At 29.0% G+C, this 26,137-nt stretch overlaps 2 protein-coding genes across 2 annotated transcripts; one reads left to right on the forward strand and one right to left on the reverse strand.

Annotated features, from left to right (window-relative positions):
- The first annotated feature begins 7,014 nt into the window (after positions 1 to 7,014).
- Positions 7,015 to 11,003, forward strand: LOC114378151 (transcription factor MYB101-like). Its single transcript, XM_028336693.1, has 3 exons — positions 7,015 to 7,563; positions 8,810 to 9,680; positions 10,398 to 11,003. The coding sequence occupies exons 1-3, from the start codon at positions 7,237 to 7,239 to the stop codon at positions 10,631 to 10,633; spliced, it is 1,434 nt and encodes a 477-aa protein (XP_028192494.1). The 5' UTR covers positions 7,015 to 7,236; the 3' UTR covers positions 10,634 to 11,003.
- Positions 11,004 to 19,050: 8,047 nt separating this feature from the next.
- LOC114379631 (2-alkenal reductase (NADP(+)-dependent)-like) lies at positions 19,051 to 21,723 on the reverse strand. Its single transcript, XM_028338318.1, has 6 exons — positions 21,365 to 21,723; positions 20,923 to 21,106; positions 20,589 to 20,755; positions 20,241 to 20,323; positions 19,994 to 20,120; positions 19,051 to 19,522 (listed from the first exon to the last, which is right to left on the reverse strand). The coding sequence occupies exons 1-6, from the start codon at positions 21,632 to 21,634 to the stop codon at positions 19,265 to 19,267; spliced, it is 1,089 nt and encodes a 362-aa protein (XP_028194119.1). The 5' UTR covers positions 21,635 to 21,723; the 3' UTR covers positions 19,051 to 19,264.
- Between the last annotated feature and the right edge of the window lie 4,414 nt (positions 21,724 to 26,137).

A 26,137-nucleotide genomic window follows, 5' to 3' on the forward strand; every position in this document is an offset into this window, starting at 1 on the left:
TATGAAGGTATGATCTGTTGTAAATTGTTTTTATACCCTTCTTTAATTATTTTAATGGTTGTAATTTAAGTATGGGCTAAGAGTGGATCTAGACTATTTATTGGTACTCAACCAAAAATCTAAATCTATTTTCCCATTTTTTTTCTGTTGTTTCTCAACTCAGCAAAAAGCTCTCAACTTTTCCTATTTTTTTCTCGGATGTTCACATCATTTTCGGCCTCAAGGCTGCAAATTGGAAAACCAAAACGATTAAAATGTTTCTCACTTCCTATTCTACTTTTTCCCTAAAGATTTTTCTTGGAAAAATCTTGCCTTAATCAAACCCTACCTTGTAGATTTATATTATTTTTGAACACCATGATTATTATCTCTCAATTAAACCACTCTGATATTTTCTTTCCACTTATCTTGCTCAACAAATTAAAACCCACCGCTTTGGGCCTTGTTGGAAATTGTCGACGATGACGAGGATCCCTAACTCAATTTGATCTCACTTTCACTACTTGCATTTAGTTTATCTATGATGATTCAATTTCCTATTTTTTTAAAAATTTGATTTAGTTTTAAAATATTTGATTTGTTGGTGCAACGATTGAACATGCTCTCCTAGGACAGTCAATGTTAAGCATGGTGAGTTCAAGCACTTGAGTTGGAGGGATTGCAAAAGACACGTAACTGACCAAACACTTGGCATAAAATAAATCGGAAAATCTGGTCAATTCAAATGTATTCCTATCATTCACAACACATTCCTAATTTGGTTGTCGTGTTAGGAAAAATGTTGTTGAATAATTTGTTAACTACATATGTTGTGTGATGGTAGAGAACAACAATTTACAACAACAAAGGTATAAATTTCTTTTTTCCATTTTATTTGGGTATTATCATTTGTTTTTTGATTCGTTTTTACCTGTTATATATTTGTGATGAAAGATTGTTGATTATGTTATATGTGCATTATTACGTGTTGTCGTTCATTTATCAGTGTTTAAAAGTTTTTTTTAGTTCTAATTGTGTTAGTGAGTAACTTTGAGTCTTTTTTGTCAAAGTTTGTATAAGTCTGTTTTTTTTTTTTTTTTTGCGTCAGGTTAGTATGTTGTTTTGGTTTCTGTTTATCTGTTGGGGGCTACTTAGTCTGTTTTTTTTTTTACCTCAGGTTAGTATGTTGTTTTAGTTTCTGTTTTTGTATTGGTTACTTAGTATTTAATTGTGCAATGACACAGTAAATAAAGGTAACTATCTGATCAGGGGAACAACTGTGTAGGGGATTTTTGATATATGTCTTGTACCTGGATTAGGTATCCCTTGTACTCAATTTTAATATATACTTTCTTTTGGCTGATAAAAAAAAGTCTGACTTTTGAGTTCAATTTTTGCAAACTCTTCATAGAATAGTTACAAATTATTTCTACGATGATTACACAAAATAAATACATGCAAATACATAATATTGATTGAAATTATAAAGATATTAACTGTACATTATTTGGAGTTGCAGGAGCTTGAAGAAAACTTCAAATATGCCATATTGGTATTATGTTGTTTTAATGAGATTTGCAATGAAGGGTTGAAATTTTTTTTTCTCTATATTTTTGTGGTGTAGTTTAGGCATAATTGATTTTGGTGTTATGTGTAGTGTGTTTGGATTAGATTTAATCTCCCATAATCAATTTGAATTTCATGTTGAAAGCCAAAGTAACAAATAGTTGCTTTTTACTTTTTCAAATTTTCACCATGATTTTAGGATCATAATCGATTCTGGTAACTATCCAAACATACCATATTTAACATAGTTTCCTCTAATGTAATTATATATCTTGGTGTTACATTTTTTTTAATTATTAAGCCTTTTTTCAAAGGACCGTTGCATGTATACAATCAACCTCAAGTCTAATGCATTATTAATCTCACCACATATCCAAGGTATTGTCAGCTTTAAATCTTGTGTGGACCTCATAATTATATCCTTAAAAGACATTTTAGTAGGTTAAAAAATGATATATTTATAAAATATGCATGACCTTTATTCCTAAGTAATGCAAAAAAAAAAAAAAATTTGTGTACAAGAACTTGATGCATATAGGTTTATATTTACCTAAAACAACTACAGTCCAAAAATATGTATTTAGTTTTTAATAAAAATAATAATATAGCATATTTATAATTTCAGTTGATAATGTTTTCTTTTTAAAATTTCACAATGTAACTTGCATAGGAAAAGAAAAAGAAAAAGAAAAGGAAGAGAAGATAAAAAGATTTTTTTTTCAAAAAAGTTGAAGAAATAGAGTTGGATGTTCTCACAATAAAAAAAGGTTAGGGTGATGCTCAATGTATCAAGGAGGTGATGTTAATTGTGCTTGCTGTAATTTACATTAGGAATCTGCAAATCACTTGTTTTTCAGGTGTAACAAAGCACAAGACATATGGAGCAGATGTTATCAATGGATTGGAGAGACAAGAGCACTACCAGCAGATTTGGAAAGCCATTTCTGGCAATACGAAGGGACCAGATGCTAGACTAGCATGGTGGGGGGTTTGGATCTCAACAATCTGGAACATATGGAAATTAAAATAGGAACAATATAGTGTTTAATCAAGGGAAATGGGAAGCAGAAATTGTTTTTGATGGAATCAGGTTCTGCGCGTGGTACCGGTGCAAAGCAAACATAAAGGATTTCAATTTCTCTTTGCATGTGTGGCACCTGGATCCGGTTTACTGCTTGTCTCAGATTTAGCAAATTATGCAAATGTTGATTAATGTGGGGAGTGGAGCTTTTACGGAAAAGAAGGTACTATGGGGTGTTTATACAGTGAGAGAATAATGTTATTATACATATATTGCAGGTGGATATATAGGAATGGGGCAGTGATATTAATTATCAAAGGACTTGCGGGTGAAATTTTCGAATTTAGTCTTGATCCTATCTTGTAAGTTGTATACGTATTGTATCTATTCTTGAGTGCTGTGTGATCTTTGACAGATTGTGTTTTTTCTGTTATGATACAAAGCATTTGTAGGATGACTCGGTTACGGTTTAGCGATGTGTTACAACTTGTGGCATATCCTAAACTTTATTATACATAATGTATATACATACTTTGGTTGGTTGTTAAAAAAAATTATCTAAGAGAATATCAAGTGTCACCGACATTGATAGCCAGAATCATGGTCTTGCTCTGTTTACGTAATTAATATATTATCCATTTCCGTCTTGGAGCAAAGAAATCACAAGTAATGGAGCCATAACAATGATAAGAGAAATATGGGGCACACCACTAATTTTCATAAACATCTGCTATCTATTTTCTAATACGAGATGTTCGCTAAATCACCATTGATCATACAAATAAAAGACAGTGCGGCAATTTATTTTTATGTATCACTCATGTTCTACAAACTCCACAACCATATATATATATAGAGAGAGAAAATGCAAATTGATTCCATATATTTGAAGATAAATAGATACACTTAAGTGAAAAAATGAATTTATAATATCGGTGAAAAGGAGATATTGTCAATGCTTGAAGTATATATTAATTTGAGGAAGAACACCAACAATTATCAACACGTGAAGTCTTCGATGGAGTAGTTAATTAACCTCACTGAAAAGAAAAATTTAGAACGAGATAAAATGCGAAAAAGCACATGAATTTTGAAAGTGACTCTAATCTCTAAACTATAAATTTGACAAAACACAAGAACAATTGAATAATAATTAAACCTCAATTACTAGCTAGAGTTGAGTCGAGGACGACGAATGATATTCAAGGTGACCAATTAGTGCTTCGTGACAAGGGAGATGAGTGTTGTCCAAATAAAAGCAGTGTTATATATATATATATATATATATATATGATTTGTAGCCTTCTAATAACAAGTTCCTTAAGAGGAGGTAATTGCCCAAATCTTCAACAAACAATATTTACAATCACTAATATTGAGAATTGTCCAACAAGGAATTATAAGATTGGATTTGATGATTGAAGAAAAAAAAAAGGATATAAGTATCAATTTTATCTGAATTTTTCTTATTAACATTTTAACAAAAATTAATAATTAATATTTTTTGATAAAAAAATAAATTATCCAACCAATTTGGAAATCAAGTTTGTATCACTATAGAATTTAACGCTGAGTTTCTTTAATTTTGTTGAAGGTTGCATGTTGTTGAGTACATTTTTTACAATTTGGAATATTGTGGGTTACTGTCCCACTCCAACATAAGCTTAATCAACTATTCTAAAAAAATTTACATTGTCAACCACTAATTAATTACTATATCATTGATTTTTTTTTAATTTTTCTAATAATTATTTTAAACTCATATTTATGATTTTATTTATTTGGCTGAAAATATATCAAAATTAATTAAAATTTTAAAATATTAAATATAAAAAGCATTGAATCAAAATATTGACTAATATTCATTACCTGGGAAAAAATATACAATATATATATAATAAATTTTATTATTGAGTAAACTTAATTTAATATATATTATATTTTAAAAATAAAATTATAAGTTGACTTTGAAAAAAAATTATGTGTTATGTAAATGTGTTTCAAATATGTTATGAATGTATATTTAACACTGATTTTTTAATTTAAAAGATAAGAAAATATTTATTAAAATAAAATTAAGTTTGACTATTTAAAATTATTCTAAAATTGATAAAAGGTAAAAGGGATTGAGTGAAAATTATATGATCTTCTATGTCATAGAAAATATTATTATAACATCATAAAATAAATTAAAATATTTTTTTTCCTTTGTTATACTGTTTAAAGAAGCTAAATATACATATTAAATAATGTATATATTAATTTCAAAACAAAAGTGTATAAAAATATATCAACTATGAACTATATATACTACCAACTCATTTAATTATGAAATTTTGCATGAATTTATTTATTATACTTTTTTGCATTATAGCCATTTTTAAACATTTAATATATATACTTAAAACATTTTATTTGAATATTTTCTATTCAAAATAAATAACATCAATTTATTAAATTTAATTAATTTGTGGAAGTCAATGGAAAAATATATTCATTTATAAATAAAATTAACTTGACAAGCATTAATGGCATTATTGATTACTAATAATTTTTTTAAAAAAATTTAATGGCATTTTTTATATCATTAAATATTATTGTCAAATGAAAGACTTTTTTTTTACACATAGGTAGAGACTAGAGTGACTGTATTAACTTTAGATGATTTTCATAATTTTAAAAATAAAAATATATTTAAAATTCAACCAAAATTGAAAATAAGACAACATAGAGTACAAGTTATATAAAATTTTCACCTGTAAGAGATGTCAATATCAAAAAGTGCAGTCATTTTTCTTCTTTTACTTTATCCTGTCACACAATTTACATATATGTATAAAAAATAAATATTTCGGTAAAGAAAAATAAATAAAACAAAACCAAGTAAGACAAATATTATACTCCTCTTTAGAATTATTAATATATATATATATATATATATATATATATATATATATATATATAATTTTTTTACTCCCTTCATCGCAAAATAAGTATCACATTTAAAAAATAAATTTTCCTAAAATAAGTATTATATTAACTTTTTAATATAATTTTTTATATCAATAAATATTAATTTAATAGTTTTGTTAGGTATATTATTTGAAGAAATTTAAACCTCTGACCTTATTTTCTTTCCTTTCTCCTTTCACTCTCCAACCATTAGACCAAACTTACATACACTTTATTCAACCCAATACTTTTTAATACAAAAATTTATATACCTACATTTTTTATTCATTTTTATGAAATTATTCATTATATCTTTTCTCTCTTCACTTTTTTTTTTTATCTCTCTTCCAAAACAAATAATTATATTGACTTACCTGAAATTGAGTTCATATCTCTTAAATAGAGTTTTGTGTTCAAACTTTATAAATAGAAAAAAAAAATTATTAAAAAAGTAAACTCCACTAAAGGTAATAATAAGATTTCTTGATAAAGATTAATCATTCAATCTCAAACTCTAGGATAGGTTAAATTTATTGACTTTTATAATAAATATCTTAAAAGTTATGTTATCAATGATGTGGTTTGTAATTAAATAATAGTATAAAATTATTTTATAATTTCATTAGAGAACTATTAAACTCTTTAATAGGTGTACATCTATTTTTTAGATATTACTCTCTCCGTTCTTAATTATAAACATCTTTCAACTAATTTACATTCTTTAAGAAAATTAGTTAATTTAGTTAATCACATTAAATTAGTTAATTAATTATATTATCATTTCAAAATTATTATTTTCTTATTTTTCTATTTACTTAATTGTTTCTCATTGTTTGAAGGGAGGATAATTAAATAAGGGTATGTTTAAAAAATAATTAATATATTTAGAAATTAGAAAAAGACCCTTTAAAAAAGGTCAAATAAATTTTTAAAAAAGTCTTATAGGTAAGAACATAGGGAGAGAGTAATTGAGAAATTTTTAAGAATAGAGGGAATAATAGAGTTTTTTTATATATAAATATGTGTATCATGTATATATTTAGAGAGTATTAACAAGGTCTAACACAATTGGTAGATGGCTTGGTTTCTTAAATATATTGATAAAAATTCAATTTTATTCTTGTGAGTATGAAAAAAACTTTGTTAAAAGATGAAAAATTTACTTTGATGATCTTTGAAGGATTAATCTAATGATTTTCGACAATAGAGATACCTTACTTTTGAAAAAAAAAAAAAAAGAATGTAGGAGTTAAAAAAGAAGTGAAAAATAAAAAAAACAAGAATATGAACGTAGCACAAAGCATGCAACTCGGAGCGAAATGATAGCTCACACCTCTAGTTACATATTTCACCCACGCTCTCCCTCCCATCGTAACTTTTTTTTTTTTCGTGTTTGTTAATTCCAAACACCAAATTAACCTTTGCAACGCTTAGAGCTGGGCCCCACACCCCCCTTTCTTATTCTTTCTCTCTCTGTATCTCATAGTTTCTTCTTCTCCCCTTAAAAATCCACTGTCTCTGTCTCTCAACACCAAACCAAAAAAGAGAAGCAAAGAGAAGACAAAGGGCATAAGGGCTTGTTCCCTTACAACTCTCTCTGACGCTTCTTCACCACCATTTCATCTCTCTTCTCTCTCTTTCTCCTGAGAGGAGAGAGAACAACAGAAATTCTCAAAACAAAACTACACAACACACATTCTTCACCACCTCATCACATTATGTGTCCAATGGCCAGAACAGTCTCCAACAGCAATGAAACAGCAGCTAAAGAGGAGGGTGAGGTGAGAAATGGCGTAAGGAAGGGGCCATGGACCCCAGAAGAAGACGCGATCCTGATGGACTACGTGAAGAAGCACGGCGAAGGGAATTGGAACTCTGTGCAGAAGAATTCTGGCTTGTTAAGGTGTGGCAAAAGTTGCAGACTCAGATGGGCCAACCATCTCAGACCTAATCTCAAGAAAGGTGCATTCTCTCAAGAAGAAGAACAAGTCATCATCGACCTTCATTCCAAGCTTGGAAACAAATGGGCACGAATGGCAGCACAGGTATGTGTGTGTGTGTGTATATATATATATATATATATATATATATAAGCATGCTTACTTCAAGTTATGTATTTTTTTTTTCTTTTTTGTGTGTGTGGTGTATGTTCATGTCATCGTTTCTCTTCTGTGTTTGTGATTTTTAGTGCATGCAATCATTTTATTTTATTTTTTGGTTTTGGAAATAAACTTGCATTGTTTTTTTTTTTTTTCATGCGATGTAATTAATCGTGGTGTACTGTGGCGTGGATGGTTTTTTTTACATCCTCGCTGTTGAGATGATGTTACGTCTTGGAAACACGGTGAATCACATTGAAAAAGTCATGATAGCCTTAAAATTGTTTTCTGGTGCGACGGAAAATCATGGTGTGTTACTGCAGATTTTGGGTCCTCAAGGTCAATCCAAACACACTTATACATGTTTTATGATGTAGCGTGTTGGAAACGCGGTGTATCACGTTCTAAAACCATGATAACCTTGAAGTTATTCTCTTGTGCGATCAAAAATCATGAGTCATCTCGATTTTTGGGTTCTCACTCTCAATTCAAATACACATATACATGTTTTATGATGTAGCATGTTGGAAACGCGGCGAATCACCTTAAGATAACCATGGTAGCCTTAAAGTTATTTTTTGGTGCGATGAAAAAATCATGATAGATCAGGGTGGTTTTTGGTTCTCATCGCCAATTCAAACACAATTATACATGTTTTATGTTTCTATCGTCTTTTTCTATTTTTCAATTTCCTGATTTGGATCTGGATTAAGATCTGCTAATTAAATTGGATTTCATAGAAGAAACAAAGAAGGGGAAGGGTAATTCGTATCCCTTCCTGTTCTCTGTGTTTACCTATTTTTGTTGTGCAACATTTTTTACATGGTTTAGTTTCCTCCAATTTTTTTTTATTGATAAAACATTAAATGTAGAAGCTTTTTGTCATCATTCATCAATCAATAAAGAGAATATCGCTTTCTTGCCTTTTGCACTTCAATGGAGTTTCTTTCAGCCCCCATTTGCCTTTTGGTTTTAATTAATTACAGTTTTCTGCATATTGTCAGATTTTGGATTTTCTATGAGCTGACCTAAGTCTTTCTGTCTGATTCTATCAAATTGGCATACTCCGTGAGGACCCACCTTAATGTTTTCTTTCGAGGCCAAAGATATTCTCAACTTTGTTATGCCTTTACGTGATTTGGTTCCTATGACTTGTTTCTCTCACCATCCTTAAAATGTTTTCTGGTTTCAGTTACCTGGTAGGACCGACAATGAAATAAAGAACTTTTGGAACACCAGAATGAAAAGGCGTCAGAGAGCAGGGTTACCCCTTTATCCTCCTGAAGTCCATGCAGAAGCCACTTCATACCTTCTACAACACCACCGTTACTTGGAACAACAACAACAACAACAACCTCATTCATCTTCATCATTTTCTCTTCTCCTATCTTCATGTTACCCCAATAAACTCAATGATCCAAACCAAACCCATCATCATTCCAATGCAAATCTTCTGCAAAGCCAACCTGATCATTCTGCCAACCGTTACATCAATCCAAGCCAGCAATTCAAGTTTTCCAATGAAAACAGTGGAAGCAATGGAAATTTTGCTTTTCCATTGTCCCCTCTTTCTCCATATGGATCCTCCTCCTCCACCCTTCTTAACCACAGTTTAGGTGGTGGTGATCATGGCTTCATAGCAGGATCTCCCTATGAACCCTTTTCTTTGGTGCAAGGCTCCACCACTGACATCTCTTCCAACCAGACACCAACCCCTGCTTCATCCTATGCTAGTGGTGTCGATGGCTTGATGGGAGCTTCAAGCATGGTTAATAACAACAATAACAATAATGATTACTATGAAGTTGCACCATTGTCTCCTCCTCAAGGAAACAGTGGCCTGTTGGATGCTCTAGTGATGGAGGCTCAGGGACTTTCTCACAATGAGAAGTCAAAGAGTGAGGAGGACCCAAACTTAGCTGGGAAGTTATCTTGTAAGAGAAAGAAAATGGAATATGCTGAGGAGGGAGGCACTGTGCCAGCCATGAAGAAGAACAGTGGCAACAGTACTACTAATGAAAGCCAGAGGGATGATGATATTAGCTCCTCTCAATTGGCAAAAGGTGAAACTTTTTAACTCTTGTGTTTGTTAAATTGGATTCCTTGTTTTCACTCTTTGCAATTATATATATTTGGTTGAGAATGACTTGCAATACATTTTTTTATTATTTGTACAAATTTATTAGAAATCATCAATGATCTGATTTCTTATTCAATCAGTCTCACTTATAATTTTGTATTTTTTAAGAAAAATTAATTTCAGAGTAAGAGTATCTTAAAAAAAGGGTCTTTCTATAAAATATATCATTAACATATTTGTTTTAAATATGTTAAGTAATTTTTGTAAACTATTTTTTTGGCTTTTGATTCTGTAAGGTTTGTTGACACTTGTTTTGATTTCTATCATGAATTCATTGCTAGTAACATTTTTTATCTCCTTCTAAACGTAACAATTGTGTTTTTATATGACAAATTTTATTTTTAATCCTTACAAATATAGTGTTTTTTTTATTTTAATTTATGTCATTACATCTTCACAAAATATAGTAAATTTTGTTTTTAGTCGTTGATGTAGGTTTTGTTTTTTATTAATGATATTCATTCATGATTTTGTAATCTCTAATAAATTTTATTCAAAAGTAAACAATATTTTAACTGCAATATGTTATTGAAGTGTAAAATACATATTTGAGCATATATATTTCTCCTTTGCATCAAAATTTTGCATGCTTTTATATGATGATTCCCTAAACTCGTGAAAATTTTAACGCATAATACAGGGAAGGAACAAATTGGCGAGGACCCGTTGGAAGAGATGAATGGGATGGACGATGACCTGGTTAGCCTGCTCAACCATTTTCCCTTAGAAATGCCAATGCCTGAGTGGTACCGTAGAGGGGAAAATCAGTCATTGGGACTTGAAAATCAGCCCAAAGCTTCACTACCAGATCCTGCTGATCAAGAAGATGCTTGGACTCTCGGAACTTGCTGGAACAACATGCCTCGCATATGCTAAACATAGTTTCTAGACAAACAAAAAAATCGTGTATTCTGTAATGATTACAGAACGAAAAGTTCATCATAGTGATCGAAGTAGATGGAAATTAAACTCATGTGGTATGTGTTAGAATTTAGAGATGTTGAGTTAGCTCTAGCTAGGGTGATCAAATTCAAAGCAATGCACACCAGCCATATTCCATACATATTCCCCTATCCCCTTATAACAAATGGCTTGGTGTGTGAGTTAGACTTTCGGATTCAAGTATTTTTCATTTGTAGTTAATTTTTAGTGGTTTTGTGCTATTAGAACTATAGTGCAAATTTGAAGCTTGCTTTAGCATCCTGGAATGCTTTGTGTGCAAATGATAATATCATGAATTGCCCGATGCTTATTAGAATTTAGACTTTGGAAAACCAAGTTTGCTAGAACTATAACATATTCACAGTAGTGTATTTGTATTCCACTTCCGCGAACCAATTTTGCACTTAATTTTACACCTAAGATTTTATGCTACCCATGCACCCGTTAAGAATGGATAGATTATTTGTTACTTGTTAGTAACCGCCGCATTCCTAGGTTGATAATGAACTGATTATGAACTAATAATTTACTAAATGTTGAAAATCTCGCGTAGGAATAATAGAATTGTTTTCGAATTACAATACTTCTTCATGAGATTCAGTTTTGATAAAGAAAATCATTTAAATAAGGGACTTTATTATCTCCAAAGAGCTAAGTACGGAAGAGGCCAAAAAGAGGATTCAATCATGGCGCACCAATGAACAATTGCTTGTTGGCAAAGTCTATGAATACATTAGAGGTGTCAAGCCTACTGTTAATTGGTGTTCTGTTATATGGAACCCAACAATCCCCTCTAAGATATCTTTCATTCTGTGGCTTGCTAAAAGGAACCGGCTGCTGCTTACTCTTGACAAAGTTGCTTTTTTGAACAAGGGTTCCCTCTGCCCTTTATGTTCAAATGAGGCTGAGTCAAATGCTCATTTGTTCTTTTCTTGCAGAAAATCTCTCCAAGTTTGGGCTCACATTCGTGATTTGGCTCCTTTCCGCAGGCGTTTCACTTCTTTACAGCGCATTACTGACTCTTTAATTAGGGGCAAATCCACATCAGGTGTTCAAGGAAAATTACGTTGTCTGGCTATAGCAATTACAGTCTACTGCATCTGGCTGTCTAAGAACAAGCTGATTTTTGAAGATTATCAATTTTCTGTAATAGAGGTTATAAGCAAGATTAAGTTTCTTATGTATAGACAAGCGCACCTGTTGCATTCGTTTTAGCATCTTGATATAGGTCTTCTTGTATTAGGGAGACTTTTGATTTTCTTTAACTGCAGGGTATGCCCCGTTTATTATTGTATCATTTTGGGTTTAATATAATTTACATTTTTTCCAAAAAATAAAATTGTTTCCTTTTATTTGCTAGATTGGATAGGACTTGTTAAGAGCATCTTAAGTTAAATGGAAGAATTAAATTAGTGTGTTTTACTCTTTTTTAGTAGTATCACTAAAAAAGAAACTCTTTTTTAGTAGGTCTCTTGTTACTGTATAAGATTTTAAAATATTTACTATTTTCTTTATCTTTTATAGCTCTCAATATATTTTTAAATAGTGGGTCTCATTATATTTCATCACGCACACAAAAATCCTATTTTAACATGAAAATTTGTTTATTTTTTATGGTTAAACAACTAGTTATAGTTGCCTACATGAGCAACTTCTATAAGTCATTTGGTTCAATAACCTTCTCAAGTATATTGCTTAAATTTAACCAACATAATCTAATGAGGTCAAATTAACATTTTTAATTATTCTTATTCAGGGCTGAAATGAATTTTATTTTATTTTTAATAATAATAATAATAATTATTAAATAAAAGAGACTCTCAATCTTACTTAATATCTAAATTTATTTTTTCAAAATGTTATAATTAATTTCTCATTTATTGACTAAAACATAAATACCTAAGGACAAAATTATTTGATTTATACTAAATGACTTGTGCATTTTACAAAGACTTTTAAAATATTAGGATACTAATTATAAAAATATTTAATTATATATTCAATGATAATATAACAATATAGTTTGAAAACATTTAAAATTATTAATAAAATAATTGCAGTTAATTAAAAAAATCATTGAAAATTTAAAAGATGAAATGTATAAATGACACACTTAAGAATTTTCAAATGTGTGAAATCTAATTAAATGTATTCAAAAAATTATTCAGTTCAGAATTTAAAGATTTAATGCAAATAAAAATTAATATTTTTAATCTAAGGAGACACTGAATTTTCTATACAAAAAATAAAGGATTTGACAAAGACAAAACCATTTATTTGATATTTGATTTAAAAATTGGTCATAATATAAAATAAAGTCTTATCTACAAGTGCTTAATTAAGCAGTTATTAAATAAGTGTTTTTCATATAAGAACTTATGCAAAAAAAAATATAATCAAAATAAAAATAAGATTAATCTGATTTTTTGTAATATATAAGTTGTTTATAGAAATTATTCTCAAGAGCTTATATATTTAAATAAGTTCAAAATTACTTATAAATATATTATATATTAATTATTTTCATAAATTCTGTTAAACACATAATTGTTAATTCATTGACAAATGCATCAAATTATCTCAAGTAGTAAAGTATTCGAAAATCCAAGTGTCGTACTTAGATTGATTCAAACTCAATTTACAAGCAAGAGATAGAAGATAAAAAGAGGTAGGAGATAAGATAAAGATTTAAAAGAAAATATAAGAGATTTAAAGATTAAAAAATAGAAGATAAAATAGATAAAAAAAATAAAAATAAGAAAAGTAAAAGATAAGGTAATGATAAAAAGATAATTCAAAATGCAAATATATTAGTGTCATGCCAAAACTACTTGTGATGCAATGTTATTTTCTCTACTTAATGTTATACTAATTTCCACCCACATTTACTATGATACTCTATCTTTTGTTCCCCGCACGAAGATCCTAATTTATCTATTATTTTCTTTTCTTCCAAAATTCTTTGCAAAAATAAAAATAATAAATCGCATTAAGATTAGAGATGCATGAAATAGGTTAAACGAATATCAATCTATTTTTAGCAACCATTTCATTTAGATACTCTTTCTCAGTTCTTTAGAAAATAATCATTTCTAATGCGTTATCCCCTAAACACTATATAGATGGCCCTGACCATAATAAACAAACAACTAAGCGTAGAAAAGAGCAATAGAAATAGGATTGCATTAATATTAAATATAATAAGAAAAAGTTATATTACAAGAGTTAGCCTGCGAGGCTCCCAGGATTTTAGTCTCTTATTGTCATGAAAAACTTTACACTGTAGAGACTGATGTGGATCGAAGAAGCCGCATGGATGAACGAAGAGAATGAGATAATGAACATAAAAAGAGGATTTTTCTAGTAGAGATACTCAGGTTTACTATGTATTTACTATAGAGCTCTGAGTCTTCGAGGTGGTGTGTAAGGTTTGTTGTGTTTCTCCTTTGCTTCCTACTCTTTTTATATGTCTAAGATAACTTAATTTTCACGCGACCTCGCGCTAAGCGCGCTTTGGACTTCTTCATGGGTCTCCTTCACGTTAAGTGTGAGCTTACCGCTAAGCGTGGATACGTGTTTAACCTGTCTTGCGTGCTAAGTGAGTTGTCTCAATCTTCAATTTTTTCTTTCAAGGTTTTTTTTTTAGTTTTTGCATTAATTTTCCTTCAAAATATTTGAAATCTTTTCCTTTTAAACTCTGCTAATCAAAAACTACAAAGATATTAATTTCTTTATTATTTTATTAAAAAACAATAAAATAAAGAAATTATAATCATTTTTAATCAAAATTGACTATCAAATTAACTTAAATTTTGTAATTATTAATTATAAAATAATATAAATAAATTCTTGCACATCTTTTTTACACAAATCAAGAAAGGACTACGATCTTGCATTCCATATAATATCAGTACATCACCTTAAATTAAAAAAAGAAAAAGAGAAGAAATGTTAGCAATATGGAGTGATTTTTAATACTCCAACTCAGCTGTACTAATATATATATATATATATCTGAAACTGTTTGATGCATGCATCAAATTACTAAACAACAAACAAAATAACATGCTGTGCTACAACTCAGCTGCTCTTTTTATTATTATTATATACTTCTAATCAAAACAACGTTAAAATAGTATAGTAACCGATTATTCTTTTTTGACAGATCGTAATTATTCTTGGAGTCGAGAGATCGTAATTATTTATTGGGTTAATTAAGGTTTTAGTTCTTAAATGAGATTTTAAATTTTTGATCCCTAAATTATTTTTAAAAAAAATTCGTCCCTAAACTATTTTTTAAAAAAAATTGGTCCCTAAAAATAATTCCTGTCACCTAAATTTTATTATATTTAGGTAAATAATTAGAATATTGTGTTATTAAGATTTAAAAGGAAAAAAATAGTCATTATTGAACCAATACTCCAAACACAAACCTAAAACAATCACTCATAGAACAACAATTCACCCTCCTCATTTATCATTTAGAATGATATTCGTGATCACTTAAATAGACAACTTAGCACATAATAGAGATTATCAACCACAAAGACTATTTTTAATAACGACAAATTCAGGAACCAAATTTTAAAAAAATAATTTAGAAACCAAAAATTCAAAACCCCCCATAATTAAAAACTAAAAACTTAATTAAATCTTATTTATTATATAACGAGAATAGTTTATTTAATATAAATCTATGATGATAAGAATAAAAAAGAAAACGGTCTTGAACACAAATACAATCCGCGTTGGATTCTCGTGATATTTCATGAAGAGAGTAGATACCGTGACGTTTGGCGATACAGAATTACAATACAGAAAAAGTTGGATCTAAGAAATGCAGCAATTTATGAAAATTCATCATGATTAATCCACTTTTAGATATTGTCTGTTTTTAATTTAACCCCGTAGAGTGCTAAATAAAGTGGTTTATCTTATCCCAAAATTGGAGTTCCTAGGATATTAGTAATTTCTTCATATCGAGTTTTTGCTATAATTATACTAACTGTACTCTACATATATTTGGCTAAAAAAGAAATGATCCAAACCACTAGATGCAGGTGGCAAATTAAGTTTTATAAAAACTGTATTTTAAATAATTTACGAAAAAAATTAAATTTATGAAATTAATTTATATTTTTCATAAACCTTTTCAATTAATTACAACGAATTTTTTGGTGTAGTTTATTAAAATAAAATTTCTTAACTTATTTTCATAAATTTTTTGTACAAATTTTATTATATAAACCTTGAAACAAGACTTATTAAGTAAATATTGATTTTTTTACTGCAAATAATATTGTATTAAATTATTCTCGAATACATTTTAAATATATTTTCTTTATAGTAAAAGAATTTACAACATAAATAGTTTATGGTTGGAGAAATGATTAGTTTGACTACCTATAAATAATATAGAGAAAACTTATTTCCCTCCACAATGCTTCCAAGTTACAGGATAATGTAAAAGATGTGGGGTGTAGGGGTTAATACTAATTAGGCCATTTCTCTCTCTCTCTCTCTCTCTCTCTCTCTACAAAACTATATGGTTTTTCATTTTATTTTATGTACATTATATATCTATATGGATCTTTAAACTTGGTCTGCATAAAATAGTAAAATACTAATTGCACTTTAAAATCACGTAGATTGCATGAGTGAAACAGTGATTTTTATACTTTGTCCATAACGTGTGCAAAAACCTAAGGAAACTACTTAAATTTCGCTCACGCGTCCACTTTTTTCCACATGTAACCCTCGTGTTCCAAAGAATACGATATTCTTTTCCTTTTCCTAAATTCTCACGTGTATATATATATATATATATATATATATATATATATATATATATATATTAATTAAAATTTACTGATAATACAAATATTATTTAGAATACTATTGAGTCATATATTATCATAGATCATAAGATTATTAACTTTATAATACACTTACTGTCTTACTTTAAAAGTTATATTATATATATATATATATATTTGAAAAATTATTTTAATAACTTAACTGGTAAGTTCCTAACTATGGCTATAACTTTTTTTATAAAAATTTTAAAATTATTTGATATTTTATTAAATAAATTCATATAATATACTTTTAAAATACAAATAAATAATGTCAACATAAAGATTTACATAACTGCAAATATCTAATATATCTAAAACTTCATGTGCATGATTACTGAAATAATATATTCAATGCAATTAAATTATTTAGATTTAATATATACAAAAAATTTATTGAATTGAGTAGCTCCTTGAATAACTAAATTAACACATTCTCAAAAAAAAAAAAAAAATAAGAAACCTAAATTGACACTATATGTGAATTGTGTGGGTGGTTGCAGATGTGTGTTTTAAAAGTTCATATCATATAAACTATATGTATAAAATTTAATTAACATTATAATTTGAAATGATATATATATATATATATATATATATATATATATATAAAATTTAACATTATAATGTTTTGTCTTTTGTCCTATATCACACTTTTGTATTTCATGTGCTCAAGTTTTTTGATAATTCTTTATTTATAAAAGAACAAATTTGCACAGAAAAATTAAAGGGAGACAAGTATATTTCTAAATTGGATCTATTATTGTCACATCATCCTAAAATCACTAAGCTATGTGGGAGGCGCCCAGACTTCTTTCTAGTGTCATATCTTTAAATATATTGTGTAAACTACTTCTTCTTCTCCTTTTTTAATTTTAAAAAAATAAAATTAAATATAATTTTAGTTCTCTTAATTTATTTAATTTTTTATTTTTAAATTCAGACATTTATTCTTCATATTTTAGAAAATTTATAATTTTGGATCAATTTTTAATTTTTTCTACTTTTACTTTTCTATCCAGGCCTAATTAAATCCTACATCTAACATATTGAATGAAGATATCATAAAAAATCATTTAATTAATTAATTAATTTACATGAAATAAAGAAATAATATAGACAAAATTAATAATTTGATTAAATTATGAGTTTTTTAAAATAGAGAGATCAAAATGGTAGATTTAACAAAATAAGATGAAAAAAATTGTATTTAAGCCTAAAAAATATTGTTACTTAGATATCATCCAAAAGAACATGGTGACTTAAATAAATATTTAAATTTAATAAAATATTATTAAATAAATAAATTTAAATAATATAATAATTAATATGAATAAATAAATTATTAATTAAAATGAATAAATATATACATTTTTAATTAAAATAAATGATAAAATTAAAAATTTAGTAATTAAAATAATTAAACAAACTTAAAGAAATATTTAATTTTGAAGATAAATTGGTTAATTAAATTAAAAAATGATAAAATATTAATTATATAATTATATTATTTATTTATAAAATAATTATATAATATTTTAATTTCAACATAAAATAAATAATTAAATTTAAATAAAAAATTGATTAAAGTAAATAATATAGCTAATTAGTAAGTACTATCATAAATAAATAAATAAATTATAACGATATACTGGGAAGCAATGAAGAATTTTTATCATAAGTTTCAAATGAAAAAGATACAAAAAAAGGGAGATACATCATGGTATGATGAGTACTTACATAAAAGAAATTGATGTTATGAATAATTGCTCTAGTGTGTGTGTGTATATATATATATATATATATATATTGTAGTTATAATATTTATTATAATTAATATTTTATAGAATAAAAAAACTATATAATTAATTTTTATTTATTTTGCATGCAGATTAATAATTTTTTTGTTTATGGTTATGTATTTTATTTATATATTTATTGTAATATATGTGCAGATTTTATTTATAATACAATATGTACATATTTAATATATATTATATTATTTATTTTTCAATGAAGTCAACAATCAAAATTAATAGCTAGTATGACAATTGAATTGACTCAATCAACGGTCAAAATAGTCTCATCCCAATAATATGTTTAAAACCCCATTTTACTATGTCTAGTTTGGCACAGAATAATTTTAACTCTTAAGGTGTTCTATTTTTTTTTTCTATTTTGGGGATGAGATGTTTTGTATTAGACTCAATTGAATTCTGAAAGTTAATTCATCTCAAGAATGTGTTACTTTACAGTTTTTACCGATACTCAAAATAACTGGATTCTGATCTCAAGAATGTGTTACTTTAGTGAAAGTGCCAACTAGCCTAATATTTGATGAGTAGAATAGACTATGTTTAATTTTTTTAATATCTGACCGAGTGCAATGTTCTATATATCAACTTATTATTATGTTTATTATTTTGATTTATATAAAATGAACTAGACCCATGCATATGAAAAGATCATAAGGAGGGCAAGAGAAAAAGCCAATTATTGGGAAATAAATTTTATAACATGTATGAAGAAACACAGAATTTATTACTTGCACTAGTTAATGGAAGAAATTCAAAATCTCCTTCACACAAATCAAATAATTATTACACAAATTCTCTCTTCATGCGTGAAATATAAAATAAATGACTGGAAAATGGGAGAGGGGGTGAAATATATTGAAGAAAAATTATAACGGCAACTTGATCAAGCATACTTAAGCCTTATTAACTTGAATAACTACTTTTCCAATATTAGAGCTAGAAAACAAGGAGTTCAAGCTATCCAAAAAGCTCTCAATTCCGAAGTTTATTTTAGTCTTGGGCTTAAGCCTCCCTTCTTTTATGTGGCCCTCAATCTCTTTTGCAAAGTCTCCAAAACGATTGAAATGTGTTTTCAGCAAAAACCCTTCCATTCTTACTTCCTTGCCCACCAAATTCAAAAGATTCCTGACGCCTTCTCTTTCAGTCCAAACCTGCACCACGAGGTTTGTTTATTGTAAAATCAAAACATGTAATGTATAGAAGGTAAATTCTTAGAGTGAACCATATGCAATATACTCGAAGCTTTAACATGCAATTGACCAAGAAGATTTAGCTAGTTAATTAAAACTAAGTGTGGACGTGATCCTATCAAAATGAGCTAGTAAATTGGGCCTAATATATGCTGGAAATATATTTGCCTGTAAAAAATATGTTTTGGACTAATATTAATTTTGTTTGCTTAGCCCAACGCAAGTTATAAGATCTAGGTATAATATATATGGACTTCAGTACAAGAGACATTTGTCCAATATTTTCATCCCCTTATGTTATATATATCATGGTGTATGGTTAAGATAAAATTCAAGTATAAGATCTAGGTAAAACGCACAATATAATATGGACAAACCCACCCACACAACACATATGTGTAATGAACTCTCCCAATTGACTCAGTTGATCACCTGGTTATATTGAGATATCATCCCGCAAAGTGGTATCCTGGCAAACTTGTTGACATGATTCAGTACAGATTCAAGCATCTTCCCGCCAACATTGTCAAGGTAAACATCAATACCATTAGGAAAGAACCTGCAAAATTCCAATTGTACGTGAACTGTCATACATTTGCTTAACTTCATACAATTGACATATATAATGATTTCCTAGTTAATTGGTACGAATTAGGGGAAGGGATATGATGTCCCTTACTTGCTTAGAACTGCATCAAGGTCCTCTTCCTTTTTGTAGTTGAATCCATCATCATACCCAAATTCCTCTTTGATTAGCCTCACCTGAGAAATCATTCATCATATTTCAAAAATACAAATAAGTTTAGCCAGGAAATAATGATAAGAAAGGTATAAGTTGACAGCAATAAGAATATTCAAGTTGAATATGTCAGTAAATTAAAAAAATAACAATTGATAACTATCATTTATCAATAAAAAAATATATCGATAAATTTTATTAGTACTTTCTTTCAATTTGTTGATTTGGATCATTATTGTAAAATTTCCCCCACTCGAGGATATAAATTACAATTTTTAAAGATATTACTTTTTCATCAGATCCCGTGCTTCCGATGACCCTACAACCTCTGATCTTAGCCAATTGACCAGCAATCATTCCCACACCACCTGAAGCTGCAGATATGAACACATTTGAACCAGGTTTGGGGTCTGCCACCACCTCTATCCCCAGCCATGCTGCAAATCCAGGCACTCCTGCAATGCAACTTATTATATATATATACACCACAATATAGATACAGTAGGCACATCACATGGTAACATTAATTTGTTCTATTTATGCATGTCTTTGGATATTTCTCATACCCAAATAAAATGTTATTGAAAATGTTAGAGAGAAAATCCATTTAGTAACTCATCACCTAGAGTGCTCAGATAATCCGGCAATGAAATCCCACTTGCAGCATCAATTTTTGCATCGATCTCACTGGAGGGCATCACACAATACTCAGCAACAGGAAAACTTGCACTCAAAACAATATCTCCCTCTTCATATTTACTGTCATTTGATCGTTTCACTCTTCCAATCCCAAATATTGTGATCACCTGTAACATAATTCCCATTACCAAAAGTCAAAAAAGGTTTATATATGCATGTACTAATTACCACTATGGTCATCATTATGAATTACAGTAGTAACAAATATAATAATATTTTTTTATAGGGTTGACCTGATGATAAAAGGAAAAGGAAAGAAGAAAGATTTTTTTGTTAATAAAAAAACTAACAATTAACAACTAATATTTACTAATAAAAAATATTTTCATTTTCAATAAAATTCATTATGAAATTCGGTCATCTACCTGGTTGAGTTCAAACTGCGGAAAATAAAGGCCATCTAAGGTTCCAGTGAATCTGCCTCGAAGATATGGATCTACAGAGAAAAGCAGCATCTCAATGGCAACATGGGCGTCAGGGATTGATTCAGGTGCAATTGATAGACGAACCTTGCGGAGTTTAAGATGATCGGTGGTTGGAACACCGTGTGGAGCATAAGATACCAAGTACCATTCTTTGCTTTCCACCACCCCCATTTCCTCTTCAACAACCAAGCTTTTCACCTCTTCACCCATTCTTCTGAATTAATCTGATGCACTCTTTTTTTTCTTTTTTTCTTTTGCTAAAGGATAAATGCACTCTCTGGTTATGCCATTCTGTTATGAGCATAAGCTCCTTTTATAATGAAATATGCTTCTCACGTAAAGCTCATACAAGATTGGTCCCTCTCCCCCACCTACAAAATATTAAATACTTTGTAGGAAAAGGGGGTAAAAGTCTACGAGCCATTATTAGGTATCTTTTTCCGCCTAAAATAAGGATACTTTTGACATTTTTATTTTAGATATTTGATTTTTCATTTATTTAATAAATTATATTAATTATTGTAACATTTAATAAAATGTTGATTTTAGATGCACATTATGAATCTTTTACTATAATATAAAGTTGAAAAAAATTGGGCCGCACTTATACCGCCAAAGTAAGGGTATTTCATATAATTTCTTTTTTACTTGTTTAATTTTTTATATATTTAATAAATCATATAAGTTTCTCAATTCCTTTTTAATTGTCATATTATTTTAATTTATTTGTTTTTATTTATGTGTCATTTACAAATTTTAAGATCACATTAATTACTTTTTTAATAATGAGTATTTCCTCTATTTTTATATATAAGATCAAATTATCTAACTCATCAGATTAAAAAAAGTGATTATTTTAATTTATAACAATAAATTTATCTTAAATTTATAATTTTTTTTAAAATTATTCTTGTCATTAATATTTTTCTCTCGTCTAATGATTTTGTTAATATATTTTATTTCTTCTTTTAATGAGTGGTATTTCTAGTTTAAATATAATTAAAGCAAAAATATATTTTTGATCCTTATAAATATCAAAATCTATGAAGTACCAACACCGACACAGATACCGGACACGACACGGACACGGACACGTGGACACCTGTAATGTCCAAAATATAGAACGTAGTACGGGTGTCGTGTCGGTGTCGGACACTGACACGGACGCGTGTCGGACACCGGACACGACAAAAGGCTGAAGTGTCCGTGCTTCATAGATCAAAATATTCAAAATTTCTTTTTTCAAAAAATAAATTGACTGTATTTTTTCAACTTTATCAGTTACTTATAATTATGACTGATGTAAAAATTCCCAAACGAACAATACTCACTAGAGTCACTTCTGTAATTGAAAATCCAATATGTTGCCTTTCTTCGTTAGAGCAACTTTTGTAATTGGCCAAATCAAAAAGAGAAAAAAAATTAAGATTTTGGACATCAAGATGAAAAAGACCCAATAATCAAAGCTGAAGATGGAGGAAGGCCACATCAGGTTCTACTTCTTCCCTTGCACAGTCCCCTTAGGGGGAGATAAGGTTGATGGTGTTGAATTTGAACCACTAATTTGTTTGGTTCACTCGCTAATGCTCGCTTCTCTCGTCCTCATTGCTTGTTTTCTATCTTGTGAGTCTGATGCCTAACTTTTGTTGGGTTCAATGTCACAGGAAGAACACAAGTGCACATAAATCCTGCAACACAATAATAAACCAACCTATAACCAAATCATCCAAGCATAAATTAATCTCGTGAACTTGAATCAAGCTAAACTTTCAATTGAAACTCAAGAATAAGCTTTTGACATCTCTCTCCACAATGATGACGAAGGATGTTCACGGCATGATGTTGTCAATGTGGGAGAGGAAGACGCGGAGGGGAGGTTTTGATTGTTGCGGTTGATGAAGGACTGGGTCACACAGACAAAGAAGAATCATTCGGTGTCGGTAGTGGTGGCGACGGAGGGAAGGTCGTTGACGTGGTAATGGTGAGAGTTGCTGATGCGGACAAGGAGAAAGAAGAAAGCGCCAAGGACGGCAAGGACTCACAGTGGTGCAGATCTGAATATAGATAGAAACAATAAAAGGGAAGATCGAGCAACTCAACAAAGGTGCGAGGAGGTTGGACGCTGTGGTGGTGGGATTTGTAGTGAGGTCAAGATCAAAGAGAAGAGCACTACAAGGAAAGAGTTGCACCATTGCTGTGAAGCAGATCGGGAAAAGCAGTGAAGGGATCACAAAGATGACATGGACGCTGATACTAGGAAGAAGAAGGTGCATGCAGAAAGGGTTTTGTCATCCGCAAATAGGGGGATAGAGTTCTGACACATGTCCATGTTCAATTGACTAATGATTTAGCTTATGTGCCCAATCATCAGACACATAGGTTTGGGTTATCCAAAGTTACGTCTATGTCAAAAAGTAACGTATTTAAGTTTTTCAAGAACAAAAAATATTACAAAAATTTTGTATGAATTTGACAAATAAACAAATATCATTTCAAACTTAAATTTTATAGGAGCGGGAGGGAGTATATTCTTACTGATCACCTATCTATATTAATTTACATATGCATTTCATGTGGAGTAAAAAGAAAAAAAGGTAAAATAAAAAACTCAACAAGTAGTTTATTAGAATCAAGAAAATTTATTACATTTCTTGGTTTCTACATAAAAATATTAAAAGGAAAATAAGAATGAAAGGAGAGAATGATTAATAAAGAGTTTAATGCATACACACTGACAATATAAAACAGTTTTACATTATTATCCAATCACAAATCACCGTTTCAATTACTTTAATATAATTATTTTAAAAATCAACTAACTTACCATAACATGATGGATTATGATTAGATGAATGTGTAAAACATTTTATACTATGAGTGCATAACCCTTTTTTCTCATTAATAAATATTTAATAAAAAAATTACTTTTAAAGCACATCTATTATCAAGTATTAGGGAAAGGATAATAGATTTTAATGATGTAATTAATAAGTATTTGAATTCATGTACTTCTTCTAGACTCATATAAGCAAAAAAAAAAAAAAGTCTTATATGTTGAACTTAAATATAAGTAAATCTAACTAATTTTATCTTATTTAATGTTATCATTTCTAAAATACCATTCATTTAATTCTAATTATATTTTCAAAAACTCTTTTTTTTATCCATAATATCAAGTTTCAATAAAGGTCATTTTAGTAATAACCTTACTTTTTACTTAAGATTAGTAAAATTAAATAATGTCAACTAACTTTCTTAATTAGTGTGAAATTAGTTATTTTTGTTAATATATGAGTTGATAATTGTCTTAGAAACATTATTTTAATGACCATTTTATGAGCAATTATGTCAATATTTCATTACATTTAAGCTTGTTTGGCCTTGTTTATAATTAAGTTTCCAATAAATTAGAATAGCTTTAAAATAGTTTAAATGTTTGATTTTTCATCTAATTTTAGTTTATCTTATTGTAGAAATAAATGAAGAAAAAAAAGAGTTAGTGTTGGGACCCAATTCAAAGCCTTTTCAAAGTAAATTTTTTAGGTTGAAGGGCTCAAACATGTCAAGCTCAGTGCGCACCTCGAGGTCAGGTTCAGCCTGCAACCACTTGAACTGGTGCAACTTTTGTATGTCCGATCAACGAGCAAGTGCATGCTAAGCACACAACTCAATTACACAGAAACAGTAGTGCAATACGTTTGGCTCTATTTAAGCACCAAGGATGCAAATAGAAGGCAAATTTGGTTGGGGAACTATCTAGGGTTTTAGGTTGCAACTGGGAAGTTCTCCCTTACCCTCCATGGCTTCCCTACCATTTATCATCATCTTTTTCATCTTTTTTCTTTTTTTATTCTTTTAGTCACGTAGTTCGGTTTACCCATTTTGGGGTTGATGATGTAGTTGAACCCATTCTCATGTTTATATTTTGATTATTAATCTATGTTTACTGTTCATTATTAAGTGCTCTTTTCTATGCATTAATGTTTGTTTTGGCTTGATCACCCTTTTCTTGATGTTGTAGTTTGAATTGTCACTGGGAAATGCTTTTGAACCTAGAAATGGAGAGGAACACCTAATGGGTTTGGTATCTAGGGATAGAGCAAAGCTTGTTAGTCATCTTTTAACTCTTGCTCTTAAAATAAGTTATTTGATTAAACTAATCAAGGGTTGATAGTTTGGTCAATGAACTTAGATTATTTCCATCTGAGGGATCGGGGTTTGAGTATTTTTGTGAGTTAATGATAATAATTGGGCTTTGAATTAGATTAGTAACCTTTGTTTGCATGAGGTGGTGGTTTAGTGAAATCAATCTCAACTCTTTTATCCTTTGTTATTTTACTTTGTTTTATCACACTCCATGTGTTCATAAAAATGCTAAAAATAGTTTTTTGTTTATTTATACTCTTGTTATATATATTTCCACAATCCAATCATTATAATTGTTGTTTCCAAAAGCCATAGCTAGTGAACATTGTTATTTTATCGAGTATTACATGAGTCTATGTGGATACGATACTCGAACTTCTCATTTTATACTATTTGCGTGACTTGGTATGCTCGTTAAGAAGCTAACGAGCAAATGAGTCTAGAGGCAGTATTCATTAATTGATTTTTACGCATTCATTTAAAAATAACAATACTAATTTTTTTTAAAAAAAATAAAACAAATAGAAGTAAAGATATTAATTCATAGCTATTGCTCCATAATTATGA

Source organism: Glycine soja, chromosome 12 (assembly GCF_004193775.1).
Source record: "Glycine soja cultivar W05 chromosome 12, ASM419377v2, whole genome shotgun sequence".
NCBI lineage: Eukaryota > Viridiplantae > Streptophyta > Magnoliopsida > Fabales > Fabaceae > Glycine > Glycine soja.

Excerpts from the sequence above, each read along its gene's own strand:
- LOC114379631 (XM_028338318.1), bottom strand. The coding sequence starts at position 21,634 with ATGGGTGAAGAGGTGAAAAGCTTGGTTGTTGAAGAGGAAATGGGGGTG. Across the intron at positions 21,107-21,364 it reads CGCAGTTTGAACTCAACCAG|GTGATCACAATATTTGGGAT; the intron begins GTAGATGACCGA and ends ATTATGTTACAG. Across the intron at positions 20,324-20,588 it reads GCACGGGATCTGATGAAAAA|GTGAGGCTAATCAAAGAGGA; the intron begins GTAATATCTTTA and ends ATGATTTCTCAG.
- LOC114378151 (XM_028336693.1), top strand. The coding sequence starts at position 7,237 with ATGTGTCCAATGGCCAGAACAGTCTCCAACAGCAATGAAACAGCAGCT. Across the intron at positions 7,564-8,809 it reads GGGCACGAATGGCAGCACAG|TTACCTGGTAGGACCGACAA; the intron begins GTATGTGTGTGT and ends TTCTGGTTTCAG. Across the intron at positions 9,681-10,397 it reads CTCCTCTCAATTGGCAAAAG|GGAAGGAACAAATTGGCGAG; the intron begins GTGAAACTTTTT and ends CGCATAATACAG.